Source organism: Alligator mississippiensis, chromosome 4 (genome assembly GCF_030867095.1).
Source record: "Alligator mississippiensis isolate rAllMis1 chromosome 4, rAllMis1, whole genome shotgun sequence".
Lineage (NCBI taxonomy): Eukaryota > Metazoa > Chordata > Crocodylia > Alligatoridae > Alligator > Alligator mississippiensis.
This window is the reverse complement of record NC_081827.1, coordinates 6,279,045-6,304,831: the sequence shown is the minus strand read 5'-3', so window position 1 is coordinate 6,304,831 and position 25,787 is coordinate 6,279,045. Positions and strand designations below refer to the sequence as shown.

At 44.4% G+C, this 25,787-nt stretch overlaps 2 protein-coding genes across 3 annotated transcripts; one reads left to right on the top strand and one right to left on the bottom strand.

Moving 5' to 3' along the window:
• Nucleotides 1-871: 871 nt before the first annotated feature.
• Nucleotides 872-8,152, bottom strand: LOC106738009 (tubulin alpha-3 chain). The gene is made up of 4 exons (XM_014607484.3): nt 8,047-8,152; nt 4,630-4,873; nt 3,195-3,343; nt 872-2,322 (listed from the first exon to the last, which is right to left on the bottom strand). Exons 1-4 carry the CDS (start codon nt 8,047-8,049, stop codon nt 1,342-1,344), a joined length of 1,377 nt encoding a protein of 458 aa, XP_014462970.2. The 5' UTR covers nt 8,050-8,152; the 3' UTR covers nt 872-1,341.
• Nucleotides 8,153-14,317: 6,165 nt separating this feature from the next.
• On the top strand, nt 14,318-24,707 carry LOC102558234 (tubulin alpha-3 chain). Of its 2 annotated transcripts, none has more exons than XM_059725729.1 (4): nt 14,318-14,336; nt 19,718-19,940; nt 21,521-21,669; nt 23,577-24,707. In XM_059725729.1, exons 2-4 carry the CDS (start codon nt 19,760-19,762, stop codon nt 24,552-24,554), a joined length of 1,308 nt encoding a protein of 435 aa, XP_059581712.1. In that variant the 5' UTR covers nt 14,318-14,336; nt 19,718-19,759; the 3' UTR covers nt 24,555-24,707. The 2 variants fall into 2 exon arrangements, with proteins under 2 accessions (XP_059581712.1, XP_059581711.1); XM_059725728.1 differs by lacking the exon at nt 14,318-14,336 and adding an exon at nt 14,686-14,783.
• Nucleotides 24,708-25,787: the final 1,080 nt, after the last annotated feature.

Sequence of the window (25,787 nt, the reverse complement as noted above, 5' to 3'; positions counted from 1 at the left end):
GAAAGGCTGTCCATTGAGAAAGAGGCAGCAAGGCAGGCAAGCAGCACTGTGGCCCTTCACGGAGCTTCTTATAAGCTGCCAGGGTTAGGTGTTGCTTGTGTCACAATAGATGTTTTTACCATACTGAAGCACTCCTTTGGAAGTCCATTCAAGCTCAGCATCAGCCTCAATTAAATTTGCTTTCTGGTACCATGTCTCCCCTGCCTTCACTTGAAATTGGACAAGGACAAGTCAAAGCATTGCAAGCCACTTTTCAAGGCCTGACAGCTTAAAGTCTAGTGGTAGCTGTACAAGGCTCTCAAGTTAGTCTCAATGAGGGTACTGTAAGTCTGTAAAGAGCACCACCTGGAGAGGGAAGCTAGGAGATAAACAGGCTTTGGCAAGAGATAAGGGCACAGTCTTCTCTGTCAGCTACTCCCCATCTCTCCCAAACCCTCTTCAAGCAGGTAAGTACCAAAAGAAACTGTTTTTTTGAAAGGAGGTGCCATTTAATACAAAGACTTCAATGAAAAGGTGCCTCGAGTCTAAAAAGGTTGAGAACCATTAGCCTTGTAGCTTAAAAACTGGGCTATATACTTGGCCCCAGAGTCCATTTGTTAATGAAGTCAGTCCTGTTATCTAGTGGGACTTTCAAGTCTACTTCTAGCCCATGCATCAGGTAAGGGGGAAGTACCTTGTTGTTCATAAAAATGCAGTCCAGTTTCATCTACAAGGTATGGTGAAGTTTAGGTCAGGAAGAGGAAGGAAAATAAGCCTAGGCTTGGCAAATCCACAAAGCCAGGCTTCCATCTGAGCTGGGGCTGAAACATGGATGATGCATTGGCTATGCATTAGAAAGCCTTTAGAGAGATTACATGCTTTACCCGTCACAAACATTGGAGCAAACATTTATTGAAATACAAAAAGACATTTACATAGGTGCTGTTATTAAGCCATGTTTCTTAATAAGTGCTGCAGACACAAGACCCACAGCATATCCCCCCTGTACTAAGCGCCAAGGTGTTGCAAGAGAGATTTCCCTTGGTTGAAACTTTCTTACCCTTCGCCCCCAGAGGACGTGTGGTCTTGCGTCCAGCGTTAAAGCCAGCCACTTAAGTTTTATTTCACAGATGCACAGCAGTAAAGTTTGATATTCTCAGCAAGTACGTGCCCATGCTGCACTAATGAGCAGATTAGACTATGCAAGCAGGTGGGGGGAGGGGGCATAAGAATTGGTGGACTTATGATATTAATGAGTCTCCTCCAGTGCAATACATTCTAGACATCAGCACAATTCCAGCCGATTAAGAGCACTTGGTATCTTATCTGATACTTTATCTGGACCTAGAAGTATTTCAAGAGCTAATACTCATCTTCCACCTCATCTTCGTCCCCATCAGCAGAATCCCGACCAACCTCTTCATAATCCTTCTCCAAAGCGGCCATGTCCTCCCTGGCTTCAGAGAACTCGCCCTCCTCCATCCCCTCCCCAACATACCAGTGCACGAAGGCCCGCTTTGCATACATCAGGTCAAACTTGTGATCTAGCCGGGCCCATGCCTCGGCAATGGCCGTGGTGTTGCTCAGCATGCAGACTGCCCGCTGCACTTTGGCCAGGTCTCCCCCAGGTACCACTGTGGGAGGCTGGTAGTTGATGCCCACCTTAAACCCAGTTGGGCACCAGTCCACAAACTGGATTGACCTCCTGGTTTTGATGGCTGCGATAGCAGCATTCACATCCTTGGGCACCACGTCCCCCCGGTACAGCAGGCAGCAAGCCATGTACTTGCCTCGGCGAGGGTCACATTTCACCATCTGGTTGGAGAACTCGAAGCAAGCATTGGTGATCTCGGGCACTGACAGCTGCTCATGGTAGGCCTTCTCCGCTGAGATGATGGGTGCGTAGGTGGTGAGGGGGAAGTGTATCCTGGGGTAGGGCACCAAGTTAGTCTGGAATTCAATCAGATCAACATTCAAAGCACCATTAAACCTCAAGGACGCGGTGACAGATGACACGATCTGCCCTATCAGCCTGTTCAGGTTGGTGTAGGTGGGACGCTCGATATCCAGGTTCCGGTTGCAGATGTCGTAGATGGCTTCGTTGTCCACCATGAACGAGCAGTCCGAGTGCTCCAGCGTGGTGTGGGTGGTCAGGATCGAGTTGTAGGGCTCCACCACTGCCGTGGAGACCTGTGGGGCTGGGTACACCGAGAACTCCAGCTTGGACTTCTTGCTGTATTCAACCGAGAGTTGTTCCATCAGGAGCGAGGTGAATCCAGACCCCGTGCCTCCTCCGAAGCTGTGGAAGACCAGGAACCCTTGCAGGCCATTGCACTGGTCAGCCTGCATTAGAAGCACACCATTTATCAGGTTTTTCTCCCCCCCCCAGGCCAGATATCCTAGAACTATTAAAACCCCTTTAGCAGTCAATGTGGTAGCAATCCCACTAGCCAAACTTATCAAAGCAGGAAGGACATTTGGCTATTCTTTTCCCGTTGGTCTGCAGATTGTTCAGCCTTGCAATCACAATGCTCATATTATCCCCAAATATGTTTCCAGGTGAACCATCTCTTTGGTCTGAGTAACACATGGCGAGGAAGGATGCTGAACATAAGGGGACATATGCAGGACTACTTTGAGTGGTTTGTAAAAAAGTAATGGGTAATTCTAGGCAGGACTTCCAGAAGGACAGATAAGTAGTTAACTAAAAAAAGATCTTCTAGTGCCAAGTACTTCTCAGCAGCCCTGGGATTCAGTCTGGATTAGACTTCTATTTAATTTTATGGAGGCTACTATAGTAGTTCACAGTTTACTTTGATTTACCTGCCCAACTGATAACGAACAGTGTCCAGTTGCAAAGGCTGCACTAGGTAGATTGTGATCTTCACTTCAGGAAGAGAAATATAGCATCCAGCTGGGATCCACTATTAGAAGACACAACATCTCCCGATTTTATTCTGCCATCTCCAAAGTGAAAAACAGCTCTGGAACTAAGATTGGGGCAAACTTACTCATACTTAAGCCATTGCACCCACTGTAGGCGTTGTGTTAGGACACCTAGTTGCATTGCCACTCCTGTTATACCCCTTTTTCAAATAAGACCTACCCTTCTCACTGCTCCAGTCCACAGGCCCCCCCTACTTCTCCAAAGTTTTATACACAACCTCAGCCTGAAAGATGCTATTAAGCGTTGCAGAAGAAAGAACTTTACTTGCCATTTTACGGACTCTACTCAAGACCGTATCTATAATTTCTTTCCCAATCGTGTAGTGGCCCCGAGCATAGTTGTTCGCTGCATCTTCTTTTCCACTAATGAGCTGCTCAGGATGGAAGAGGCCGTGGTAGGTCCCAGTTCGGATCTCATCTGCGGGAAGTGGATTAATGGTTAAATAGACTATAGGAGGCTTTGAATAATTCAAAGCATGTGGCTTTAAACTACATCATTCATTAAGAATCTGTATGCAATGCATTTCACAGTCAATGCGCCACAAACACCAACACTTACTGTATTTCCAAGATGCTGGTATCCCAGGATCTAAGGCAGGGGTATCAACCACATGGCCCATGGGCCAGACCTGGCTTTGTGGACCTCTATGATCTGGCCCATGCAATGTGTGGATTCAGTCTGGCATGTGGGTTGGACCCAGCACCATAGGTGCTACACGTACTACAGGAGGTCAGTCCAGGTAGTAAGGAACAGGGGCTATTGACCAAACCAGTGACCCTCACCTGGCCCAGGGGGCTAGACAAGTTTGATATCCCTGGTCTAAAAATGTTGTCCAGACCAATACCTCAGAGTTTGAACAGGTAGTGCAGCTCCATGTTTTTGTTAGATTTACTAAAAGTTTAGGGTGCTGGCTGGGTTTTTAGCAGACTTCATGTGATATTTCAGTCCCATGTACCACTTGCCATTTGCCTTGTGCATATTGCATCTCTAAACTCCTACAGGGATTTTTTTTGCATGGCAGCAAGATATGCTGCATCAGTTATACAAGATGTTACAAGGTGCTCTCCTTGACCACTCTGCAAGGCTGTTTTCTTGTTCCCTTGATCTGAAGAAGAATCAGGAGATCTGAATGATAGTGACCCTGATTGGAAAGGCAAGATGCCTGGGCACAAGGGAGAGATTCAAAGTTACCAAGCAGAGCAACCAAGAAGAGTGTCATGGGGTGAGGAGCACTTGCAGAGAAACTCCCCACTTGGGATCACTACATTGTCTCTTTCAGAGACCTGAAGAGCATGTAAAGCAGTGAGAAGCACATTGCAGGTTACATTTTTCTAAAGGAACCAAAAAACCAGGGTAATTGGGTTGCTTTTAAGAACCATGCATCAAAAGACTCAGTGGGCCAGATCCTCAGCATCTCCCTATTGAGTGTAATGGACCTATTCCAAGTTTCCACCTCTTGCAGCAAGATATCCATCTGTTTTTATAGATGAAAGTTAAGTTACACTATAATGTACTGCGAATGACAAATGGGTCACTTCAAGTTGGATCCAGAACTAGTGGAAGTCCAAGTGTCTGGGGCTGGTCTTAAGACTTAAGATGGTGAGGGCTGAGAGTCAGAACACAGTCCAATCCCAGCAAAAACACCAGAAAGAGAAGGCAGATGTGTACTGTCACGTATTTAGGCATTGGTCCCATCAAGTTACCGATGACGGTGGGTTCCAGGTCTATGAAGACTGCCCTGGGCACGTGCTTTCCCGATGCGGTCTCGCAGAAGAAGGTCTCAAAAGAAGAATCCACTTGTTCCACCTCTGGAACCGCTGGTCTGACTGAAGCAGTGCTGGGAAGGGTCCCATCCGGTTGGATCCCATGCTCTAGGCAGTATAGCTCCCAACAGGCATTGCCCATCTGGACTCCAGCCTGGCCGATATGGATAGAAATGCACTCCCTCTGGAATTAAAGACAGGTCTCATTACTACATTGTTAGCATTCACCACTTTCTGCAACCGCTGAGTTTTAGCCTTGACCATTTCCTGTTGTTGCCTTCAGAGTTATTTTCTACCTGCAGGCATTTTGCCCAACTCAGAGCTTGCGCACAACCCTAGCTGTGCACAGAGACTGCTCTGGCTAGTGGTCAGGTAACACAGGCGGTCATATAAAATAGACCTGCATTGCACGTGACTACCTCTGTAAAGCAAAGTTTTCCAGCCTGGGGTTGGGACGGAAATGCAGAGCTTCAGCATGTGATGTCAGCTAGGGGAGTCAGGGAGAATAGGACCAAGCAAACTCTGCCCACCTACATGCTCCAGAGCTGGAAGCTCACCTTTGAGACTGCTCTAGTTTCATCCGCAGCCCCTGTTCAAACCCCAATCTCTAGCAAATGCAAGCATGGAGGTTGGGTATGAATCCAGAGCAACTTCACAAGTGAGATTCTGGCTCTGAAACAACTCTGCATGCTCAGGTGGGTGCCTGGGGTATGGCTCAACACCGTTCTCCCCAACACCAAACCCACAGGGACCTGTGGATCGATGCCCTAGACTCGCAGTACCCACACTAAGAGCAAGCTCTTGCCCTTTCCGTTCAGGCAGCAAGTGGTCTTCTACCCCTTTTCTTACACAGCTGATACTTCAAGAGGGCTTTAGCATCAAGCCTACTAGCCTCCACCTCAGGAAGCCTGTTTCACAGCAGCCTGTAGCTCTCCGAGCAAGCAGGACACATGCCAGGGAAGGCAAAAAACAAAGCTATGAGATGCAGAAAGCCAGAGAGAGGGGAAAAGACGACAGGCAAATGAAATTGGAGATGAGTGCATGGTGTAAAGTGTTGCCCTCTTTGTTAGGCATGGGCAAACACCTCAGTGGTTGGAAGATGTTCTGCTGAAACGCTGGAGGAGTGGTTTCATGGAGAGAAACATTAGCTGTGCTGTGACCAAGACCCTGGAAATCTCTATTCAGATCCCAGCTCTGCCAGATGTGCAAACTGGGGAACTCCTTTACCCTTGGTGCCTCAGTTTCCCCATCTCAGAAGCTGGGGGGTGATGACAGTGCTCCCTCTGTTTAGACCGCAAGACCAGGACAGTCAATCCAGTTCAAGTCTCGACTAGCTCAAGCCTGCCTGGGGCCTTTTATACTACCATACCACAGGTAGCATTTATATTTGCAATGGATCCAGACCAGGGGTGGGCAAAATGTGGCCTGGGGGCCAGATGCAGCCCACCAAGCCATTCCATCCAGCCCATGGGGCCCCTAAAAAAATTAAAAAAATAAATATTTATCTGCCCTGGGCTGCCTATCATTCGGCCCTCGATGGCTTGCCAAAACTCAATGTGGCCCTCTGCCCAAAATAATTGCCCACCCCTGATCCAGACTGTCCTAGGTGACAGAGTTCAACACACCACTTCATCACAGCTTGGGCCCATCTCTTGAAATGGGGAGAAGATGCTACCCTGCCCTGTAGCCAAGCACGTGGGCAGCAGCATGCACAAACACTAGCAAAGGGTAAAAGTCAGGTTTCATGATCTAGTACACCCTCCTTATTTAAAAAAAGGCATCTGTTCCTCTCCCTAAAGTCCCATCAGAGGTAGACAGCTCTGTCTGGGCTGGCCATAGCAGCAGCTGATGAAGCTTTGGAGCAACAGGAGTCATTTCAAAGTCAAGGAAGGGAGACTGCCTTCGTTTCCCTCGCCCCTTGGGGTATTTGGAGCTTGGGGACTCCAGTGAGCAAATTCTAAAGGGTAGTTTTAATTCAGACGTCATTGGGGCCATTCGCATAGTAATGGGAACACCAAGGTTGCAGGTTGGATCTAGTCCGAACCAGGATCTCTTGAGATCCCTTCCGGCCTTCATTCTCCTCCATTTCAAATCATAGCTATTGTCTGCACTATTTGGGGAAGTGTATTGTTCAGCTCACCAATCCCTACCATGGAGATGGTTGCAATACTTCTTTGCCACAATTTGCTACAGTCACCACTATGGGCATGTCTATAGCTTTGGCATGAGACAGCTGTTCAAATCACTAGCCTCTTTATAGTCCTCGAGGCACAGCACCTGCTTCAGATAGAGAAGGGTTGCGGTCTTTTAAACTGAAGGCATGGGGAATGGAAAAAACCCCTAGCAGACCAGCAGGAAAAAGCAAAGCTTACGATGGGCGTTTAAAAGAACAGTACATTTGGAGACAGCAGATCACAAATATTTGCAAGCAGCCTCAAAAATAAATTGCGTTTTACAGCATCAGGCTGCAGGCAAGATGTCAGCCAGCCCATTTTCATATTTAAAATACAATGCAAGTGTTAAACTGTTCTGTAAAGATGTCCCTGGAGCTACAGTACTCTGAAATCAGACTCTTAAAGTTACTTTGAAAGCCACTTTTTCCTTGCATTGTACGAGATTTACACCGTCACACTTCAGTCAGCCTTCTACGGATATTTTTACTTTGTTATATTCATTCGCTACAAGGTGACAGTTGTTATTTTCATAATTAGTTTTACTTCTAATGCATTTTTTTTCTTAAAGTTAAGTTAAAGTAAGCAGAGTCAGTTATTTAAATCACAAGCCTACAAACTCTGTAAAGTTGAAGTTGGAAAAGCCTGAAGGGATGATGACTGCAACTTTATTCATTTAACACACCAACCCATGGGATTATAACAGACAAAGGCAACATGGCAGCCCACTCATAAGAAAAAAAAATTAAAGTCTCTACAGCATGCCCTATATCACTGGGATAGCTGAAGGGTTGGATACAGGGGAAAGGCCACTAAAGTCCTACTTTAAACTTTAGCCTGCCACATATGCATATAATCAAGGTAGAGTCATTAAGAAGGAAGAAAGAAGGCAATTCATATTTTAAGTTGTATGTTTAACTCTACAGGCACCATCTGCTCTAGAGCAGAAAGCACAGAGAGTGAAAACAGAGAAAGGCCGTGCAAAATAACTTCAACAAAGTACCCAACTTTTACCTTATAAGGAGCAAACTCTGGTTCAAGATAATCAGCAATTAAATTAAGCTATTTTGAATTAATAACTCCACGGTGGTGGGGAGGAACCTCCCTGCTTAGACCAGTAGCTTTAAAGCATATCCAGACAATATAGCAACATTTGAGCTAACACAAACATAAGGCATGCTCTTACCATGATGAATCTCTAAACTTCCCCAGAGCAAAGCAAAACAGCTGCCTCTGCCTCTCCCTGGAAGTTTATAGCCTGGTGGGGATTGACTCCACCTGAATATAGGGAAGTACTGCTCATTTAAAGCAACAGAGACCCTTTCTCTGTGTGTTGCCTAGAAATATTATATATGAAGGGCCAAATTCCATGCTACTTTGTACCTGGTGTAATCGTGCTGCTTTTAATAGCCTTGGATTGGATGCAATTTGGCCCTCAAGTGTTTTTTTTCCCTAAAGGAAGTGTTATCTGAAAAGCAAATAAACAAAGGCAGATGCAGGAGTTTCCTTTTAGCTAGAAGGAAGTGGCTGATGTGCCACAGGGATAGATTATCCCCTCCCCAAATCTATGCATCTATGGAGGAGCACATGGTGCTGAATGAATAATTATCAGTATCATCATTGGTAATGAAATGATCAGCCATATGTTGCATCCTGGATACTTTATGCACCCCATCTAAGTTAGCTGATGCCCAGAATCCTGCTGAGTTCAGTGGGTTTGGGTTTAGTAGGTTTGAGTTTAGTGGGCACAGGGGTGCAAACAGGGGCATATGCCTGTCTTATTCTGCTCCCCCTTGCTCACATAGAGATTCACCCCACTGCATAGACCGCTCCGCAACCCTATGCATCATTTAAGACCCCATCCCTGAAATACTTTTGCTTATGTAACTTTGACTTCAGAGAATCTGTTTATGTCATTTCAGTCAAGCATATGACAAAGAATTTGCAGGATCTGGATCTAAGAGTCCCAGATAGGACTTAAGCGGTGCATCAATCTTAAGCAAGTCCTTTGCCGTGGGGTGGTTTCATGGCAGTAGATCTTTGGTCCATGGACAGTCTCAAGAGATACCAAGGGGTATGCTCACTTCTCTAGACCTGGTACTTATCTGGGTCTGAGTGTCTGAGCATCTCAGATATGTCCTGACAGAGACAGGCCCTCAGTGAGATAGGGAAGTGCTATCTTTCCCCATTATACAGATGGTAAACTGAGGCAGGGAGCTGTAGTGATTCACCCAAGGTCACTCAGGGAGTCTGTGACAGAACCAGCACTTGAATCCAGTTCTCCTGAGTTCCAGACTGTCCTCTAGCCACTGGACTTGGAAATATCCCCCCCACCCCCCAAAATGCATTTTAAAAGAATTTCAATTAAACCAGTTTTATTGCAACAACCAGGTTAACACTTGACCTGTTTTTATTTAACTGATTACTAGATCACTCAGTAATGCTTACAAGATATCCTTACATGACAGCTCACTCATGACCCATTTAAAGCTGGTCACCTTTGGGTTGCCTAAACCAAGTCAACACCAGGGCTTGGAGCTATAGTAGACCAGACCCTTCAGACGTAGGAGTGCCTGCCATTCTGCGAGGCAGACTCAGTGCAGCATGTTACAGAGGAGACCTATACATTGTGCTCTCTCCTCTGGAGTCTCTTCTTTGATCTTTCTTATTTTATTGTTTCCCTAAACACACACTGACCAAAAACATCTATAGATGCGTTTCCATATTTTGACTGAATATATGATTACTATTTATATAAATCATTAATAATGATTATTCACCTTATTATACCACTCAAACTCTCATAAGCTTCTCTGCATATTTCTTTCCTTCCTGTCCTGTTGCCTGTTGTTAGATAAAGTAATGAGAGGAGAAAGCAACCGTGTTTTGTCTGTATGTTGTCCATCTAGGTCCCAGCTCACCAGCTCGGGTGGACTTCAGTGGGAGTCAGCTCAGAGGCAGTCATGCCTAAATTGATCTAATCACAGAACCAATTACTTTAGCCCGTGCCTAGTTCACAGCAAGGATCCTCTGTAAAATACCAGCTACTTTAGAGGCACAAGGTAAATAATAATGAGTTACAATCATAGAAAATGAAGGTTGGCAGAGACCTTAGGAGGTCACATCTAGTCCAAACCCCTGCTCAAAGCAGGACCAGCCCCAAGTGAGGTTCCCTTGGCTAGATTATCCCAGCCAAGGCTTTTTCTACCCAGGTCTTAAAAACCTCCACGGATGGAGCTTCCACCACCTCTCTGAGGAACCTGTTCCACTGCTTTACTACCCTCCTAGTGAGTTTTTCCTAATATGTAACCTAAATTTTCCTTGCTGCCATTGGAGATCATTGTTCCTTGTTCTGTCATCTGCCACCGTTGAGAACAGTCTAGCTCCATCCTCCGTCCAAAACTGGGCACAGGACTCCAGATGTGGCCTCACCAGTGCCAAATAGGGAGGGGATAATCACTTCCCTTGATTTGCTGGCAATGCTCCTACCATTGCAGCCCAGGATGCCGCTAGCCTTCTTAGCAACAAGGTCGCATTGGTGGCTCCTGTTCAGCTTCTTGTCCACTGTCACCCCCAGGTCCTTTTCTGCAGAGCTGCTGCCCAGCCAGTTGGTCCCCATCCTGTACTGGTGCACAGGATTATTCCATCCTAAGTGCAAGACTTTGAACTTGTCCTTATTGAACCTCATGAGATTTCTTTTGGTGCAATCCTCGAATCTGTCTAGGCGTCTGAAGGTCCAGCCCTCCAATATGTCTAGGTCTCTCTGAAGTTCTGTGTTGAAATGAACAATGTCCAAGGAAAGCAGATTGTACATATTTGCCTACTATTTCCTTTCCACCATTGAATTAAGTTCCAGAGACAAACACCATGTGCCTGTCCCATTCTAGATGGATTTTCATTGAAGCAACCCTCTTTCGCCAAGCCCTGCGAGTCTCCAGTCATATTGTCAAATAATTATATTTCATGTAACCACTTAATATGCATGGCACTGCACAGGGAAAGGTCAGCGCCAAGCAGATTGCCACTCTGCAACCAGGCCAGTCTTGCAAGCTACAAAAAACATTTAACTCAGTAAAGGAACTTTGCCAGAGAGGCGTGTTTCCAAAAACTTTCATTTCCAATTGCAGAAAAAGGGGGGGGAAATTTTTTGACCATGATACATTGCTTTTCAATAATAGCAGCAGCAAAACTTCAGTGAGATTTAGTGAATTCAGGGGTCGTACTCCAAGAGAGATGCTGCTTAATGTGAGTAACACAGAAATCAGCCCATAGGGTTCGGTGTCTGGAGCAATGCTACAGCACACACCAGCGTTACTGGGATGGGAATTTTAGCCTTTGGAGTTTGAAATTATTTTAAAGAAATCTAACAAACTCTTTGTTATTTTACTCATGCTAGAGGAACATGTTTAGACTGGGTGTATTATTTATAGATGTTAAGGCCAGGAAGGATTAATTATGCTAATCTAATCTGATTTCCAAGTCAAAGAATGTCTCCTAATAGTGCCTGCATCCAGTCCATATGTTGTATCTTTAAAAAAAAATAAAAAAGACAACCAGCTCTGTTGTATATATCTCACCCCACGGAGATTCAAATATGCATAGTAGTAGTAGTAGTCGTTGTTGTAGTATGTGACTAGTGTGTTGCCTGACACTATGAGTTGGGATCAGGTTTGCCAAATACTTTTAGGTGAATAAAACAAAGCCAGCAGGAAGGTGCACGGCATATATCTCTCCTGAGGCTTTTATCCTATAACCTAGCAGTGAGGGTACTCACCCAGAATATGGGAGGCATAGTTTTAATTCCCACATCTGCCTGAAGGGACTTGAACCCATAATCAGGAAACAGTCCTAACCAATGGGCTTTAGAAAGGGTTTTCTAGTATTTTAGGAGGAGTGAACCTCAATCTGAGCTGTTGGAGTTGTTCCACCTTGTATATGTAAAAGACAAAAAGACCCTTTTTTGTAGCCAAGGAGTTATATCACTTACCTGGGAATCCAGTCACCTTGGGTCCAGCCTCTGATCCAAGGAACAAGAGAGTATTTTATAACAGTGAAGCAGGGTCATTAGGCAGGACCCAGAGTAACTCACCTCCAAAATGGCCAAGAGCAGTGGTTTTCAACCTGTGATCTATGGACACATGGGGTTCTGCACACTATGTCTAAGGGGTCTGCGAAAGATGACTGTGATCAACCCAAAGTATATAAATAACCACACTTACAATTCAAGGGGGTCCGCACCTCCATTTGAATTTTTTTAGGGGTCCACAAATGAAAAAGGTTGAAAATCACAGGCTTACAGCATGATACTTAGGGGGAATGCCCTTGCAAATGTTGGGTAAGTCCACTCAAGGAAAGAAGGGAATTAAAGAATGGTCTTATATATCCTGCATGAGTGGCTTAACACCTGGACTATTGGGGGAAAAGGAAACTATTGCCCCTTCCTCCCTGATTTTGTCAATAGTGCTTGTCATGCCTCTCAGTGTCATTGCTTTTCATAAAGATGCCCCAAATAGAATGCAAATTATTCATCTTGGGTTGAACAAAATGGTTCATTTGACCCCCAAATGCACATTTTTCACTTTTTCATTTTGCATATTAAAAATGAAAATATGTCTCAGTTGGGTTCAGACTGAATGTTGCTTTGGTTTGATGGCTGAATCAAAAATCATTTGCACAATGCTAGGATTCACCAGTACCCTAAGCCTGTCTTTCTACTGGCCACTTGCCTTTACAGTTAAATATTTGCCCCATATTTCTAGTCTGAATATATCTATCATGAGCTGTCAAGCTCTCTCTAACCTTTTTTTCTGGTAGGTTAAAGAGCTGTGGCTTGTCTAAAACATCTTACTTTTATAGGTACTGTAGACCAGTGATTCTCAACCGGGGTACCTTGCGCTCTTTTAAAGGATGTCACACAATGTTAGCACTGTTAGGTGTGCAAACATGATTCACAAGATAAACCCTGAGTTTTCAAATAGGAATCCATACTGTTAAAAAACTTCTGACCTGGAGTGGTCTTTCTGAGCTGTTTGCAACAGAAGAATTGCTCTAGTATTTTTCTGTAGTAAAAAAGAGAGTGAAAACTAACAGCAGGCATTTTCTGAGGTGTGCCTCAAGTCTATCAAGGGGTGTCTTGTCTATTGAGGGGCGCCTCAAGGCAAAAAAGGTTGAGATCTGCTGTCGATCCCCTTTTAAAAGTGAAGTTAGTGGAGTCCACGGATGATGACCCAGAGTCAGACTAGAGCCCTCAATTTTAGCCTCAGGAGAGACACATTTCATGCAGACACAGTGCAAGCCTCTCTTACAAACCCCTCCGATATGACCCAAGTCCGAGTTGCATGTACCAAATCCAGAATGAAGGGCCACTCATCCCATCTACACAGCCAGAATGACCATGTTTAAGCACCCCTCTGTCATATATTGTACCATAGGTTCAAAGGGTTTAGTCTTCCCTTTGTAAGCCACTGGAAAGGTAGTGCAGAGCAGTGGTTAAGGCACTGAAGTAGGGGTCAAGAAAACTGGCTATTATTCCCAACCCCTTTATTCATCTGCTTTGGGACCTCAGACAAGAGAAAGGGAGGTCCACGCATCAGGGTATTAGGCTTGGACCTGGCTGACCCCATTCAGCTCTCTGCTCTGCTCCAGACTTTCTGTGACTTGGGCAGATCACTTGGCCTCACTTCCTCTCCATATGCCAAGAGGACAACAGCACTATTCTACTTCACAGCACTGCTGTTAGAATAAATGCACTGAAGACTGTGAGAGATATGGGACAGGATTCACATAAGTGATAGATATCACCTCTCTGCACTCCTCCCCTTTGCCTGTCTTGTCTATTTACCCGATATGCTCTACAAATCAGGGAGTACGTCCAGTATGTAGTACAGTGAGGACCCAGGATCGACTGAGGCATCCCAGCGTTATTAAGTATAGCAACAAAGAATAATAATAGGCTACATTCGTGCTTTGGTGTAGGCCCCTCAAATGTGGTGACTACATGTATGTCTGTCCACCTAAACAAAGCCGACCCTAGTCTTCACAATGTCACCGATCACCCGAGGCCATGTTCATTTCTGCTGCAATTCAGATACCTTTGATGGAGCTGGGCACAACGGTCACAGGATTAAAATTGCTCCTTGCTGTCTAATGTACACCAGCATGGCACTGGTTTTCATGATCCTACTTGCATAAAGCTACTAGTATAGCTGAGTCAGTCTGTGCACTGTGGGATCCACCCACAGTTGTAAGATAAGCACCTATATTATTAATGAAATGAACTTCATTAACTAAAGAGTCTGCATATCAATGGCTCCATTTGCCAGTGCCCTCCCTTCCTCTTATTGCATGCAGGATAAAGCAGAGCTGTGCAGAGGATGGAAGTTTTGTTTCATGAAGGATTTCAAGATTGAGATCTGGCTTTGCTCTAGAACCCGGACATCTTGAAGGAGATTTCCTAAAGAAAAGAAAGCTTTTGAGGTAATTCAAAATGTTTTGTTCTCATATTGACTTTCTAATTTAGTAGCGTATTGTAATACCTCATGGAAAAGGAAAACAAAAATGCATCGTAAAAAGATTCCATTCTTCAAATGACAAGGGGAGAAATGTGGACACTGCCAGAAGTATTTCCCCCCTTTGTTTTCTTCCAAGATGCAATTGAACTTGAACTCATGTCATACAGCTTAATTTTCAACAGAACTGAATGTCCCTACAAAATGCAATTCCCAGAAAATTTCCTCCACCAGCTCTGCCATAAAGCTCCACAGGGGTGGTGTGTAAAGAAAGCAGTGCTGTCCCTTTAAAGCACAATGGACTGGTCCCTGCACAGCTGGGCTTTTCACAGACTTCTATAAATCAGACAGAAACCAGCTGTATTAGCATGTTACTGTTGGTGCTGGGGTTAGGTGTGGTTTGGCTATAGCAATGGTAAGTCTGCCATTTTCTTAAGCATGAACCTTATGATCCTCCTCCGCTTCATGGAAGCGAGAGAGTGAGTACTCCAAGGGAAAGCTAGAGTTTTTTTTCTTCTAAAGCTGCTTGTTAAGGCAGGAGCAGGAAAGAATTATGTCCTCTAGTCTTAAATTGATGGAAAGAAACTAGAGTAGCCTGGCTGGGGAATTTTAAGTTTATGATGCAAGTATTCTTGGGTGCTCTGTATTTCTCTTCCTTCTCCCTACCCATAAAACTAGAACTTGTTCTGCCCCTGAAGAGCTAGCATGTGTTTGAGAGAAAGTGGGGGACTTCATAACTGCTCTTTTTCTTGCTTGATTGTATTGTGTTTCTCTCTCAAGCAGGTAAATAACTCTGAAGTTTTAGATGTACCTGATGATAAGTCTTTGTGCTCTTGGGCTGGCTCGGTTCATTTAACAGCCAGGGTAAAACTGCTTGTGCTGAAAGCCCCAGCTGTAAGCCAACTCCATAAATCTGATTTATTACTGAAATGCTATAGATGATCTTGTCCAAAAGATGACATGCTCCTCCTTGGGTTTCTGTGTCTGGGTTAGGCTTGGTGTAAACAAGGGGCTAAAACATTCTCGATGTCATGGCTGATAAACTTGCCATTGATGAACGGTTTCCTTTCCTGTTTAACTTCCGGTTTGTCTGTATGAATCCCAACGCCCATGGGCACAGCTAGGATTTAAGCATGGGGGAGTGCAGGTGGTGTGGCCTATCATAACACAACACTTTCCCCAGCTAAAAGGAAACTAGATGCTTTACTAATGCTAGGAGGTTAGCACTGTATTGTTCAGCTTAAGATCAAAGTTTAAAAACCATTACTGGAATGTGCACTAATTTACTAGACTATAAAGTTTACCCTCCCTGCCCCCCCCTTCGCCCCCACAAACAAGGCAAGTATTGTGAGAAGTGTTTGCATCCTTAGTCTTGTACGCTTAATTATAATGACATCTCTTATTTGGCTTCATAAAACAAAATCTAGCGATCTTGGCAGTGTCACCCATACTTTATTGTCAGCCACTTCTACACCCAAGTTAATATTGCCAAACCTGAGTTAAGGTTTTTAGCTAGAGCTAAAAACAGTCTTCAGGGCTGTGACATAGGCATTCCTGGTAAAATCTCTTTTCTAACACAGCAAAAATTGCAGAAGAAGAAATAGTTTGAGTAGTGAAACATGAAGACTATTTTAAAAAACTAAAAGAGTTTGTCAAGGAGATGACAATGAGCCATGAAGTCAATTGAATCTCTTGGCACTACCTGAATAGAAATGCTGCTACCCCTCCCAGGTGGTTGGTTGGCTTTAAAGTTTTAGATGGAGCAAGGATCAAAAGGGAGAGGGGGGATTGTTAACTATTGAAGCCAAACTCTTAGAGCTATGGGGTCTCAGTAACTTTGTGGTAAGACTACCTGCCCCTCTTTCCCCCCCCCCCTTTTCTTAGGAAACTTAATAAAAGCAGAACTGGTGAAAGCTGTGCTGTTGTAACCAGCTTAGACCTGAAGAATGTTAGATTATGCTCTTTGCCCCAAGCTTGTGCAGTGGAAGGGTTTTCATTCTAGCCACTTTAACTATACTAGGGGCATAGCCTGTCATTAGCCCCATGTAAAGGATCATTTTGAAATTGTGGAAGCAAAGTGTTTTTCTTTGATCTTCTCAAAGATGGTGTGATATAAAAACATGTAAGTGGTGCTTTAGGTTTAAAAAGCTTCTCATGTTAAATTGTCTCTTCTCATTAAGACTAAACATAAGGCTCAGGCTAAAATGCCAATTTGTGGAAACTGGAAGATGTGGGCAAAAAAGATTATACTGACTCGGCTAATTCTGATTCTTAAATCTAACTTTTAAAAAACATTTTACTTTGTGTAAGAAGCACCAGCAATAAAGGCTGACTGAACCTGTGGTTCCAGCATTAACTCAGCCATTTTTCCTGACTTAACTTTTTGAAAAACTTGATAAAGTTGAATTTCTCACTGGGCAGAATTATTGTTATGGTTTTAAGCCACCAGCATTGCAAGCCACTAAGTCTTTGCTGGGTGACTAGAAGGTGCAACTTGCATGTAGCCTACATTTTTATTTTAATATTTTAAAGCTACTATGGCATGAGACCTGTTTTCATGTACCGTAATGACAAACTCAGTTGTGCTTAACTTTATGGCTTAGACACTTATGATACCATAAAACCTTAAGTTGCTTTGAATTTTCTTCAAGTAACCCTTCAACTACCCCAAAGCACACGCATACTTGCACTACAAACACTGCCACCTTAAACTCCTATATAATGACTCGTGTCTTTCTGAAATCCTTTAAAATCCTGAAAGCTGTCTGGTGTCTATGAAAGCACGTGTTTTAACAGTGCCTAGATAAGCATATATACGCCATTAATTACCCTGGCTAGAGAGCTGCAGTGCAAACCACCTTGCATGTCTTGTGTTGTAATCAGTTGACTAATCTTGCTAATGTTTCATAAAGGTCATAGTCCTCATTGACCAGAGTCACTATTAACATGCCAGCTAGAAGGAATAATAAAATCCTAGCTGAGGCTATAGATGAGTGCAATGGCTGGAAGGACTTTGTTCAAACTAGACCTTCCCCCTCCCACTTGTGAAGACAAAGCATGGGGGAAGCTGAAGGTTATGTGCTTCTGAGACCGAGGTTGACCCTGGAATTGCTTTGTAACCTTAATTATAGCTTCTGTCACCGTGTGACATGATTATAATGCTGTACAAAATCTGGCCCTTTCAGTATTAATGAAATGACCATATGCTGATAGAGCAAGGCTGCGATGGTCAGTTTGAAGACCTTATGCATATGGTGAAACCTCTTTTAATGCCAGTAACTACCACTGCATACTCATCTCTGACCTGCCTCCCTGACCACTTGGGGTGATCTAGTCTCTGCAGAGAAATGGGGAGGATCCTAAGTAATACTTGTATCTCTGGGGTGTGGTAGCAGATGAGGTATATTGCTGTAGCCTTTAGAGGCAGGAATGCAAGCCCTGCTCCAGGCTTGTGCCAAAGGCTGCCTGTGGCTGGCCCAGGTGTAAATGAGTCTTTGGATTGAATGACTTGGTACCTAAAAATGGTGAGGTGATTAGGAATGTGTTGCTTGCTTGCTCAAGGTACTCTATTCTCTCACAAGTCCAAGGGCTTGCTAGGCTTGGAAGGATCTTCTAACTCCCCTTTTCACTTGTAATGCCACTTCAGCTGCTGGTTCCTGCCCCTCAACAGAAATAGTGGAACATGCCTTTCAAATTCAAGATCATACACTAAACTCCATGGACGGATGTAGGACTTTGAAATGGGGGTGCACATAGTGTGGTGCATCATCCCACTTAACTGGGAAAATAGGTTGTGTTGAAAAGAAGTGATATGTTTTACTAATAAGCTAGAGGCAAAAGGCTATACTTATTGGAATGTATTTTTAATTTGTTATTTTATATATAGATGCTGTTTCATCAGAATTCAATGGACATCTCACTTAGTCTCTCCCCACCCCATTTAATTTTTTTTAAAGGCTTTCTTGAACATCTTAAAAGTGCATCCAGTGCTTCACTGAAAGCTATTTCCATGCCTGAGTTAATGGTTTTTAGCTAGAATTTAAATAAACCCAACCAAACAAACCCCAGCCTGTAATCCTGTTTAAATTGGAGTTATGTTACTGGGAGCAACTAACAGACAGCAGCATTACTGAAGAAAAGATAGCTTGGTTAGTGAAATATCAAGACCATTGAAAAAGATAGTTAACACATTGTGGAATGAAGTGTTTAGGAGGCATGGGGCAGATCACAATGGGCCATGAAGTCAATGGACTCTCACTGCAGCCTCAAGAGAGATGCTGCTGGCGATATCAGGCAGCTGGTATTTAACTTTATTGCAACCCCCTGGATCTGCCCGTTAAACTCCTAACATTGTGTGTACTGTGTACTACAGTACAACCTGCATCTATTGATGTGGGATAGCTTACAACCTGTTTAGTGGGCAGCACACTGCCAATGTAAAATGATCTGCCCAGCTGTTTGCTGTGCATGGGGGGGGGGGGTTACTTCAAAGGGAGTCACTTCTTATCGACTAGAGCTGATTACTAGTCCCATGCAGCTGACTGAAGAAATAAAAACAGCAGCAAGCAGCTGGAGCACCTCCCTTGGTCCTGTATAAATGCACCTCCTCCCCATCCCACTTCTTTACAGGTTTAGGCTTCTTATCTCCCTGAGAAGTATATGGCACAGCAAGAAAGCAGACCACTGAAGCATGGAATTTTAGTTATGCCTGGACTGGGGTGAGGGGGAGGTGGAACAAGGTTTTTCCCAAATAAGTGCTGTCAGGGCTGGCTCCCCCCCCCCCCCATGCCCTTTCCAGCTTTAGACATCAAAATCTCCTCTTGGTACATAAGACTCCTGCTGAAATACTGGCTTTTATGGGCAGTGGTATCCTTGTTGTTCAATATTTGCCTACGTAAGATTGCCATCTCATGCTGAATGACTGGTAGTATAGGCCTGGGGTTACGGCCCACGTGAGTGAGGTTGTGAGCCCCACAAACTCCATTATGGGCATCAGGTTTGGGCTAGAAGTAGAGTTGTGTAGGGAAAAGACTAGGAACCCACTGCTCCTATGGCTGCACAATAGAAGCCTATGGCTATACTTGCTTGGGCATGATTTTCTCAAACCTGACCTGTTGTATATGCCCCTCCATGCTCCCTGCCTGCTACATTCTTTTAACCCCTCCCCACCCCCCGAAAAAACCCAAAACAAAAGAAACCTCAAACAAAAACCCAGGATGTCAGCCAGTATAATTTTTCTTAATGAGGAAGGGGTTGCTGGTTTTGCCCTTGGCTTCTTCTCAAGTAACGGGTGGAAAGGCATGGAATTGGAAATAAAACTCATTCTACTTTCTTCCTTGTCCTACTCAGAGGGAATGTATTTCTGTCCATATTGGCCAAGCTGGAGTTCAGATGGGCAATGCTTGTTGGGAACTCTACTGTCTAGAACATGGGATCCAGCCAGATGGGACCATTCCTACGGATAAAGTAAAAGAACAACATGATTCGTCCTTTGGGACTTTCTTCAGTGACACTGGTTCAGGGAAGTATGTGCCCAGAGCTGTGTTCATAGACCTGGAACCTACCGTCATAGGTAAGATACTGAAATCTATAGATGCTGTCCGCATCGCTTCAGCCTTTCAATGGCAGGCTGGGAGAAGAACAAACCTCCTCCATTGTAGTATATGTGCAGAAAACTTCTCACCACTTCTCAACCCTGCCTCACTTACAAAAAGTTTGTTATGGCTATGTGACTGTCATGTAACTCGGACCAGGGGTTTCCAGCCTGTCTCAAAAAATGGACCACACTCTATCTTCCTCTCCTCCTTGTTGAGCATGTTCCTTATGAGCCCTGAAACACTTGGCTTCATGGAGAAGTCTTGGGAGTGTCTCAATCCATCTAATATTAAGAACTAGCACTCTTGGCAAACTAATAATGTCACTTCTCCCTGAAAACTGTTCTGCTGTCTCTTGCATCTATTCTTTCTCTGAACTTGTTTTCCTACTATATGCTTTCTTGTTCTCCTCGTATGGTTCCTGGGCTGAATTCAGAGGGCCTTAATGGATTGGGAAGATGAGCTCGAGACAATAGGCTGAAGGTTGGTGCAGTCAAATGAAATATGCTAGACCTAGGGAGGAACAATCAAAAGCCCAAATTCAGAATGGGAGATAACTGACTGGGGGGGGGCAGCATTACTGAAAAGGTGTTGCTGACTCCTGTTGAATCTGTGATGCATAAATGTGATGCACTTTTTTCTTTATATATAAAAAACAAACCAAAAAACCACACATGAGTATTGGGTATAAGAGATGGGAGGTAATAGTGTCATTCTACTTGGTACTGGTTAGGACTTGTCTGGAATACTGCATGCAGTTCTAGGCTCAGCATCTTCTTTTAAGAAGTATGTAGAGAAATTGGGGAGGGTCCAGAGGTGGGTGACAAACAAATTGGAAGGAAAGCCATACGAGTCTAGGCTGGTGGAACTAAGCATATTCATCTTGCAGAAAAGCTGATGTAAGGAGGGACATTACAGCTGTACAGAAGAGGGGGAATAACTCTTTCCTCCCCCCCCCCCTTTCTGTGGAGGGCAAGATATAAAGCAATGGCTTAAAGTGCTAGCAAAGTACACTTTTTAGATGGTAAGAAAGTCCTAATTGATGTTACAACAGTGAGGCAACAGAGTAGACTGCAAGAAAGCTGCAAAACCCCTTTCACTGGAAGTTGGGGGGAGGAGGGGGTTGTTCTCTCAACCCCAGCCCCCCCACCACCGGAAGGCTTTTCATAACTCTTTTACGGTCTTAAAACCAAGTTCTGCTTCACTGCCTTGTCTCTCTTCTGCTAAACTTATCAGGGACTCCCACCTTGTCTTTAATCTTGTAGTAACTGGAATACATTGGATGAGTGACTTTTATTTTGAGGGGAGTAGCAGTCCAGTATTTGTGCAATGTGTTGGTCTGAATGATCCTTCAGGTCTCTTCCAACTGTGGTTGCCACTTTATTATGCATTCTTAGCATTGTAGCTGCTTTTCACATGTCTTCAAGCTATTGGCAGGAATGCAAAGCCTTGATGCATCCAGTTGTAGAGACCTGTGCTGTGACTACCCAATGATCCTTGGGTCATATCTCAGAACCACTTGTTTAGTGATTTTTCTCTTTTTAACTGCACTTTGCAGATGAGATCAGAACTGGGAAGTACCGCTCACTTTTCCATCCTGAGCAGCTCATCAGTGGCAAGGAGGATGCTGCCAATAATTATGCCCGGGGCCATTACACCATTGGGAAGGAGATAATAGATTCTGTTGTTGACAGGACTCGTAAAATGGTAAGTAAAGCAGGATGTGTGGGAGAGGGGCACCAGACTAAGTAATAGTATTGCTGTGATGGAACCCTTTGTACATCACCTTGCACCTGGACCTCTTCAGCCTCCGCAAGAGAAGGCTGAGAAGTGACCTTGTGGCTGCCTATAAGTTCATCATGGGGACACAGAAGGGAATTGGTGAGTATTTATTCACCAAGGCGCCCCCGGGGGTTACAAGAAACAATGGCCACAAGCTAGCAGAGAGCAGATTTAGACTGGACATTAGGAAGAACTTCTTCACGGTTCGAGTGGCCAGGGTCTGGAACGGGCTCCCAAGGGAGGTGGTGCTCTCCCCTACCCTGGGGGTCTTCAAGAGGAGGTTAGATAGGCATCTAGCTGGGGTCATCTGAACCCAGAACACTTTCCTGCCTATGCAGGGGGTCAGACTCAATGATTTATTGAGGTCCCTTCTGACCCTAACACTTATGAATCAGGATATCTAAAGATAGATGGAAACTTTCTAGTCTTTAAGAATATGAAACTTGAAATGCAACAGTTGGAAGGGACTGGGGGAGAATGGGAAAAGGAAAAAAGGGATGTAGTATAAGTATATCCAACTTGGGTCTATATTCTTGGCTTACTGTCCTTCCATAAACTGAGCAGCTGCTGCCCCCCCTTCCCCCATCATAACTTCCCAGTGTCTTGAGTTCCCAACCCACCTTTTAGAAATGAGTAGTGTAGACTTGCAGTGATAGATCTGATCCTGTCTATGCTGAATTCATGTTCTTGTTTTGTGGTATGGCCAGTAGGAAACTCCTGAGCCTGCAATTCAACCAGCATTCATCCTAAGGGTTTGTTTCGGTCTTGATGTGATGACCGACTGCTGGATTGCAGCGTAGATGTTTGAAAGTGGTGTATATGCATGGTGGTGCAGAAACTGCTGAAATTGCTTTTATTTCTTTCAGGAATAGTCCTTTTAATGCAATAAACCAGACAAACATGTTGAACAATGATAGCTGTGTTCTTCTCCCTGCACTTTTTTTTTTTAATTTCTTTTTTTATTTATTTATTTTTTTTATAATACTGATCTCTTTCTAATTCCTAATGGTTAGGCTAAACTAGGGAGGAGAAGGTCAAAACCATAAAATAATGGATGGGGATAGATTGAAAGATGATGCACTAGGGGTGAAGGGATCCTCCTTTTTTAACAAAGTCTCTTCCTACTGCCCCTCACAAAACAGGTGGTGAGCAGGGTATGACAGACTTATTTCTACTCCATTCTTAAGACCTGCAGGTAAATTGTGCACTTCTGGACAGGGAGAGATCATAGATGTATGCTCTCCAATTCAAAGCTGTATCATGGGTGAGAGTATTTAATGCCATGAGATAAGGAACTGACTGAAGAGGGAAGTGGGAACAGTGGATGTCTGGGAAATGGCTGCAGATAACTAGGGAGATAGCAGGAAGGAAGAAGCTCTTCAGAGAGAACATCCAGTGCACAGTAAAACAAAAGAATTGGCACATAGCGATTTAAGTATGCGCTGAAAAATCAATGGTAAGACTTTAAGTACAGGATGGCAGGAGGAAGGGATCAAAATTTAGATGATGCTTTGGAATGGACAAGCAGAATAAGTTGATTGAAGCTGTAACTTTACCAGTGGATGGAGCCTTCAAGTAAACTTTTGAACGGCTATCCTTCCATATCAATCACTACCTTGTTCACCTAAAGTCATGGTTCTTAATTGCACTACTTGAGTGCTTTCATATGAAAATTCTCTTAATGGTGGTGTGGTGGGGGTCTATAATCAAATGAACCTGTATTATAAAAGTGTGAATTTTTTACTCTAACAGTTGCAAATGTTTCTTCAATATTGAATTAACATGGGCGCTCCTAATTTTTCTATCTTCTTTTCCCCCCACCCCTTCCTGAGGCTGACCAGTGTAGTGGTTTGCAAGGGTTCCTGGTCTTCCACAGCTTTGGAGGAGGCACGGGGTCTGGATTCACTTCCCTCTTGATGGAGCGCCTCTCGCTGGATTATGGGAAGAAGTCCAAGCTGGAGTTCTCGGTGTACCCAGCCCCACGGATTTCGACAGCAGTGGTGGAGCCCTACAACTCCATCCTGACCACCCACACCACGCTGGAGCACTCGGACTGCTCGTTCATGGTGGACAACGAAGCCATCTACGACATCTGCAACCGGAACCTGGATATCGAGCGTCCCACCTACACCAACCTGAACAGGCTGATAGGGCAGATCGTGTCGTCCATCACCGCTTCCCTGCGGTTTGATGGGGCCTTGAACGTCGACCTTACAGAATTCCAGACTAACTTGGTGCCCTACCCCAGGATACACTTCCCCCTCACCACCTACGCACCCATCATCTCAGCGGAGAAGGCCTACCACGAGCAGCTGTCAGTGCCCGAGATCACCAATGCTTGCTTCGAGTTTGCCAACCAGATGGTGAAATGCGACCCTCGCCGAGGCAAGTACATGGCTTGCTGCCTGCTGTACCGGGGGGATGTGGTGCCCAAGGATGTGAATGCTGCTATCGCGGCCATCAAAACCAGGAGGTCAACCCAGTTTGTGGACTGGTGCCCAACTGGGTTTAAGGTGGGCATCAACTACCAGCCTCCCACAGTGGTACCTGGGGGAGACCTGGCCAAAGTGCAGCGGGCAGTCTGCATGCTGAGCAACACCACGGCCATTGCCGAGGCGTGGGCCCGGCTAGATCACAAGTTTGACCTGATGTATGCAAAGCGGGCCTTCGTGCACTGGTATGTTGGGGAGGGGATGGAGGAGGGCGAGTTCTCTGAAGCCAGGGAGGACATGGCCGCTTTGGAGAAGGATTATGAAGAGGTTGGTCGGGATTCTGCTGATGGGGACGAAGATGATGATGAAGAATGTTAATCTTTAATTGCAATCTCTTTTAAATTGGAGAGCACCAAATATTTGGGTGAAGGAATCAAACCTTTTAAACAGTGATTTAAGATTTGAAATGCCACTTCAACTCTACAGCTCTGTCCTATTAAAAAACTAATTCAATAAATAAGCAAAGATGAATTATTTTCTGTCTGTCTGATTGATTAATCCATTGGGGCATAACCACATCAAGAGTATTAAATGTTGATAGATCTGATTAAAGTATCACTTGGCAGGAAGCCATGCTGACAGTAAATGAGGCATGTAATAACTGCCCCCCCACCTCCCCTTTTTACAATTTTTACTCACTTTTTGGTAGTGAACTTTTTAAACCAAGTTCTGCTTCACTGTCTTTTCTCTGTTCTGCCAAATCTCTTAACAGGGATTCCCAGCTTGTGTTTTTTCTTAATCTTGTAGGAACTGGAATACAACAGAAGATTGTCTCCCCTCCTCTCTTCCCCTTCCCCATTTAACAAATTCTGGAGATTATCAATAGCCACTTGCTTATTTAAATTCACTAACAGTACTGAGACAAGCTACGTATGTAGCTTTCCTGGGCATCGAAGCGTTTGGGGGCAGAGGTGAGGGGGATGCATGGTTTGAAACTTGTGACCCATATGAATGTGATCTGCTGTGAAACCATCCACTGTGGTTCTCTTGGGAGCCAGAGATTTGTTTGCACACTTCTTACAAGTTTGAGGTTGAACAGCCTTGCCATCTAGATGACCAACATCTACTTCAAAGTAACTGCAATATTTCCAAAGGATTGGGGAGCAGGGGGAAAGTAGTAGAAAGGGAAAGTTTGCCTTTTTAACTTGTGTGAAAGGGCACTCCTAGTGTTGACCCATATTTCAGATAGGGTCATAGTAACAGAGCAAGTCTTAATAACCGGTTGCTGCTGGCTTGGTGCAAGACTTGGGCTAAAAAACATGACCAGTTGCATTCAGATTTTGAGTCTCATGGAAAACCCTGGACCTTACAGAAGGACGAGCCCCTTGTGCTACATTAAGTGGGTGGGAAGTATCCAAAGTAATGCGTGTGCCACAGGGAAAGGATTGTTCGTGCCTATTTTTGATATTGGTCAAATCTCAGACTAATCAACCCCTGATTTAGCTAGTCATTAGCCTTCAGGTACAAAGGATGCTGCTTCCTGGGGGAAAGGAGAACTAGAAGCTCATTTCCTCATGCATTATATATATTTATTTTTTTTTTTTTTTTTAA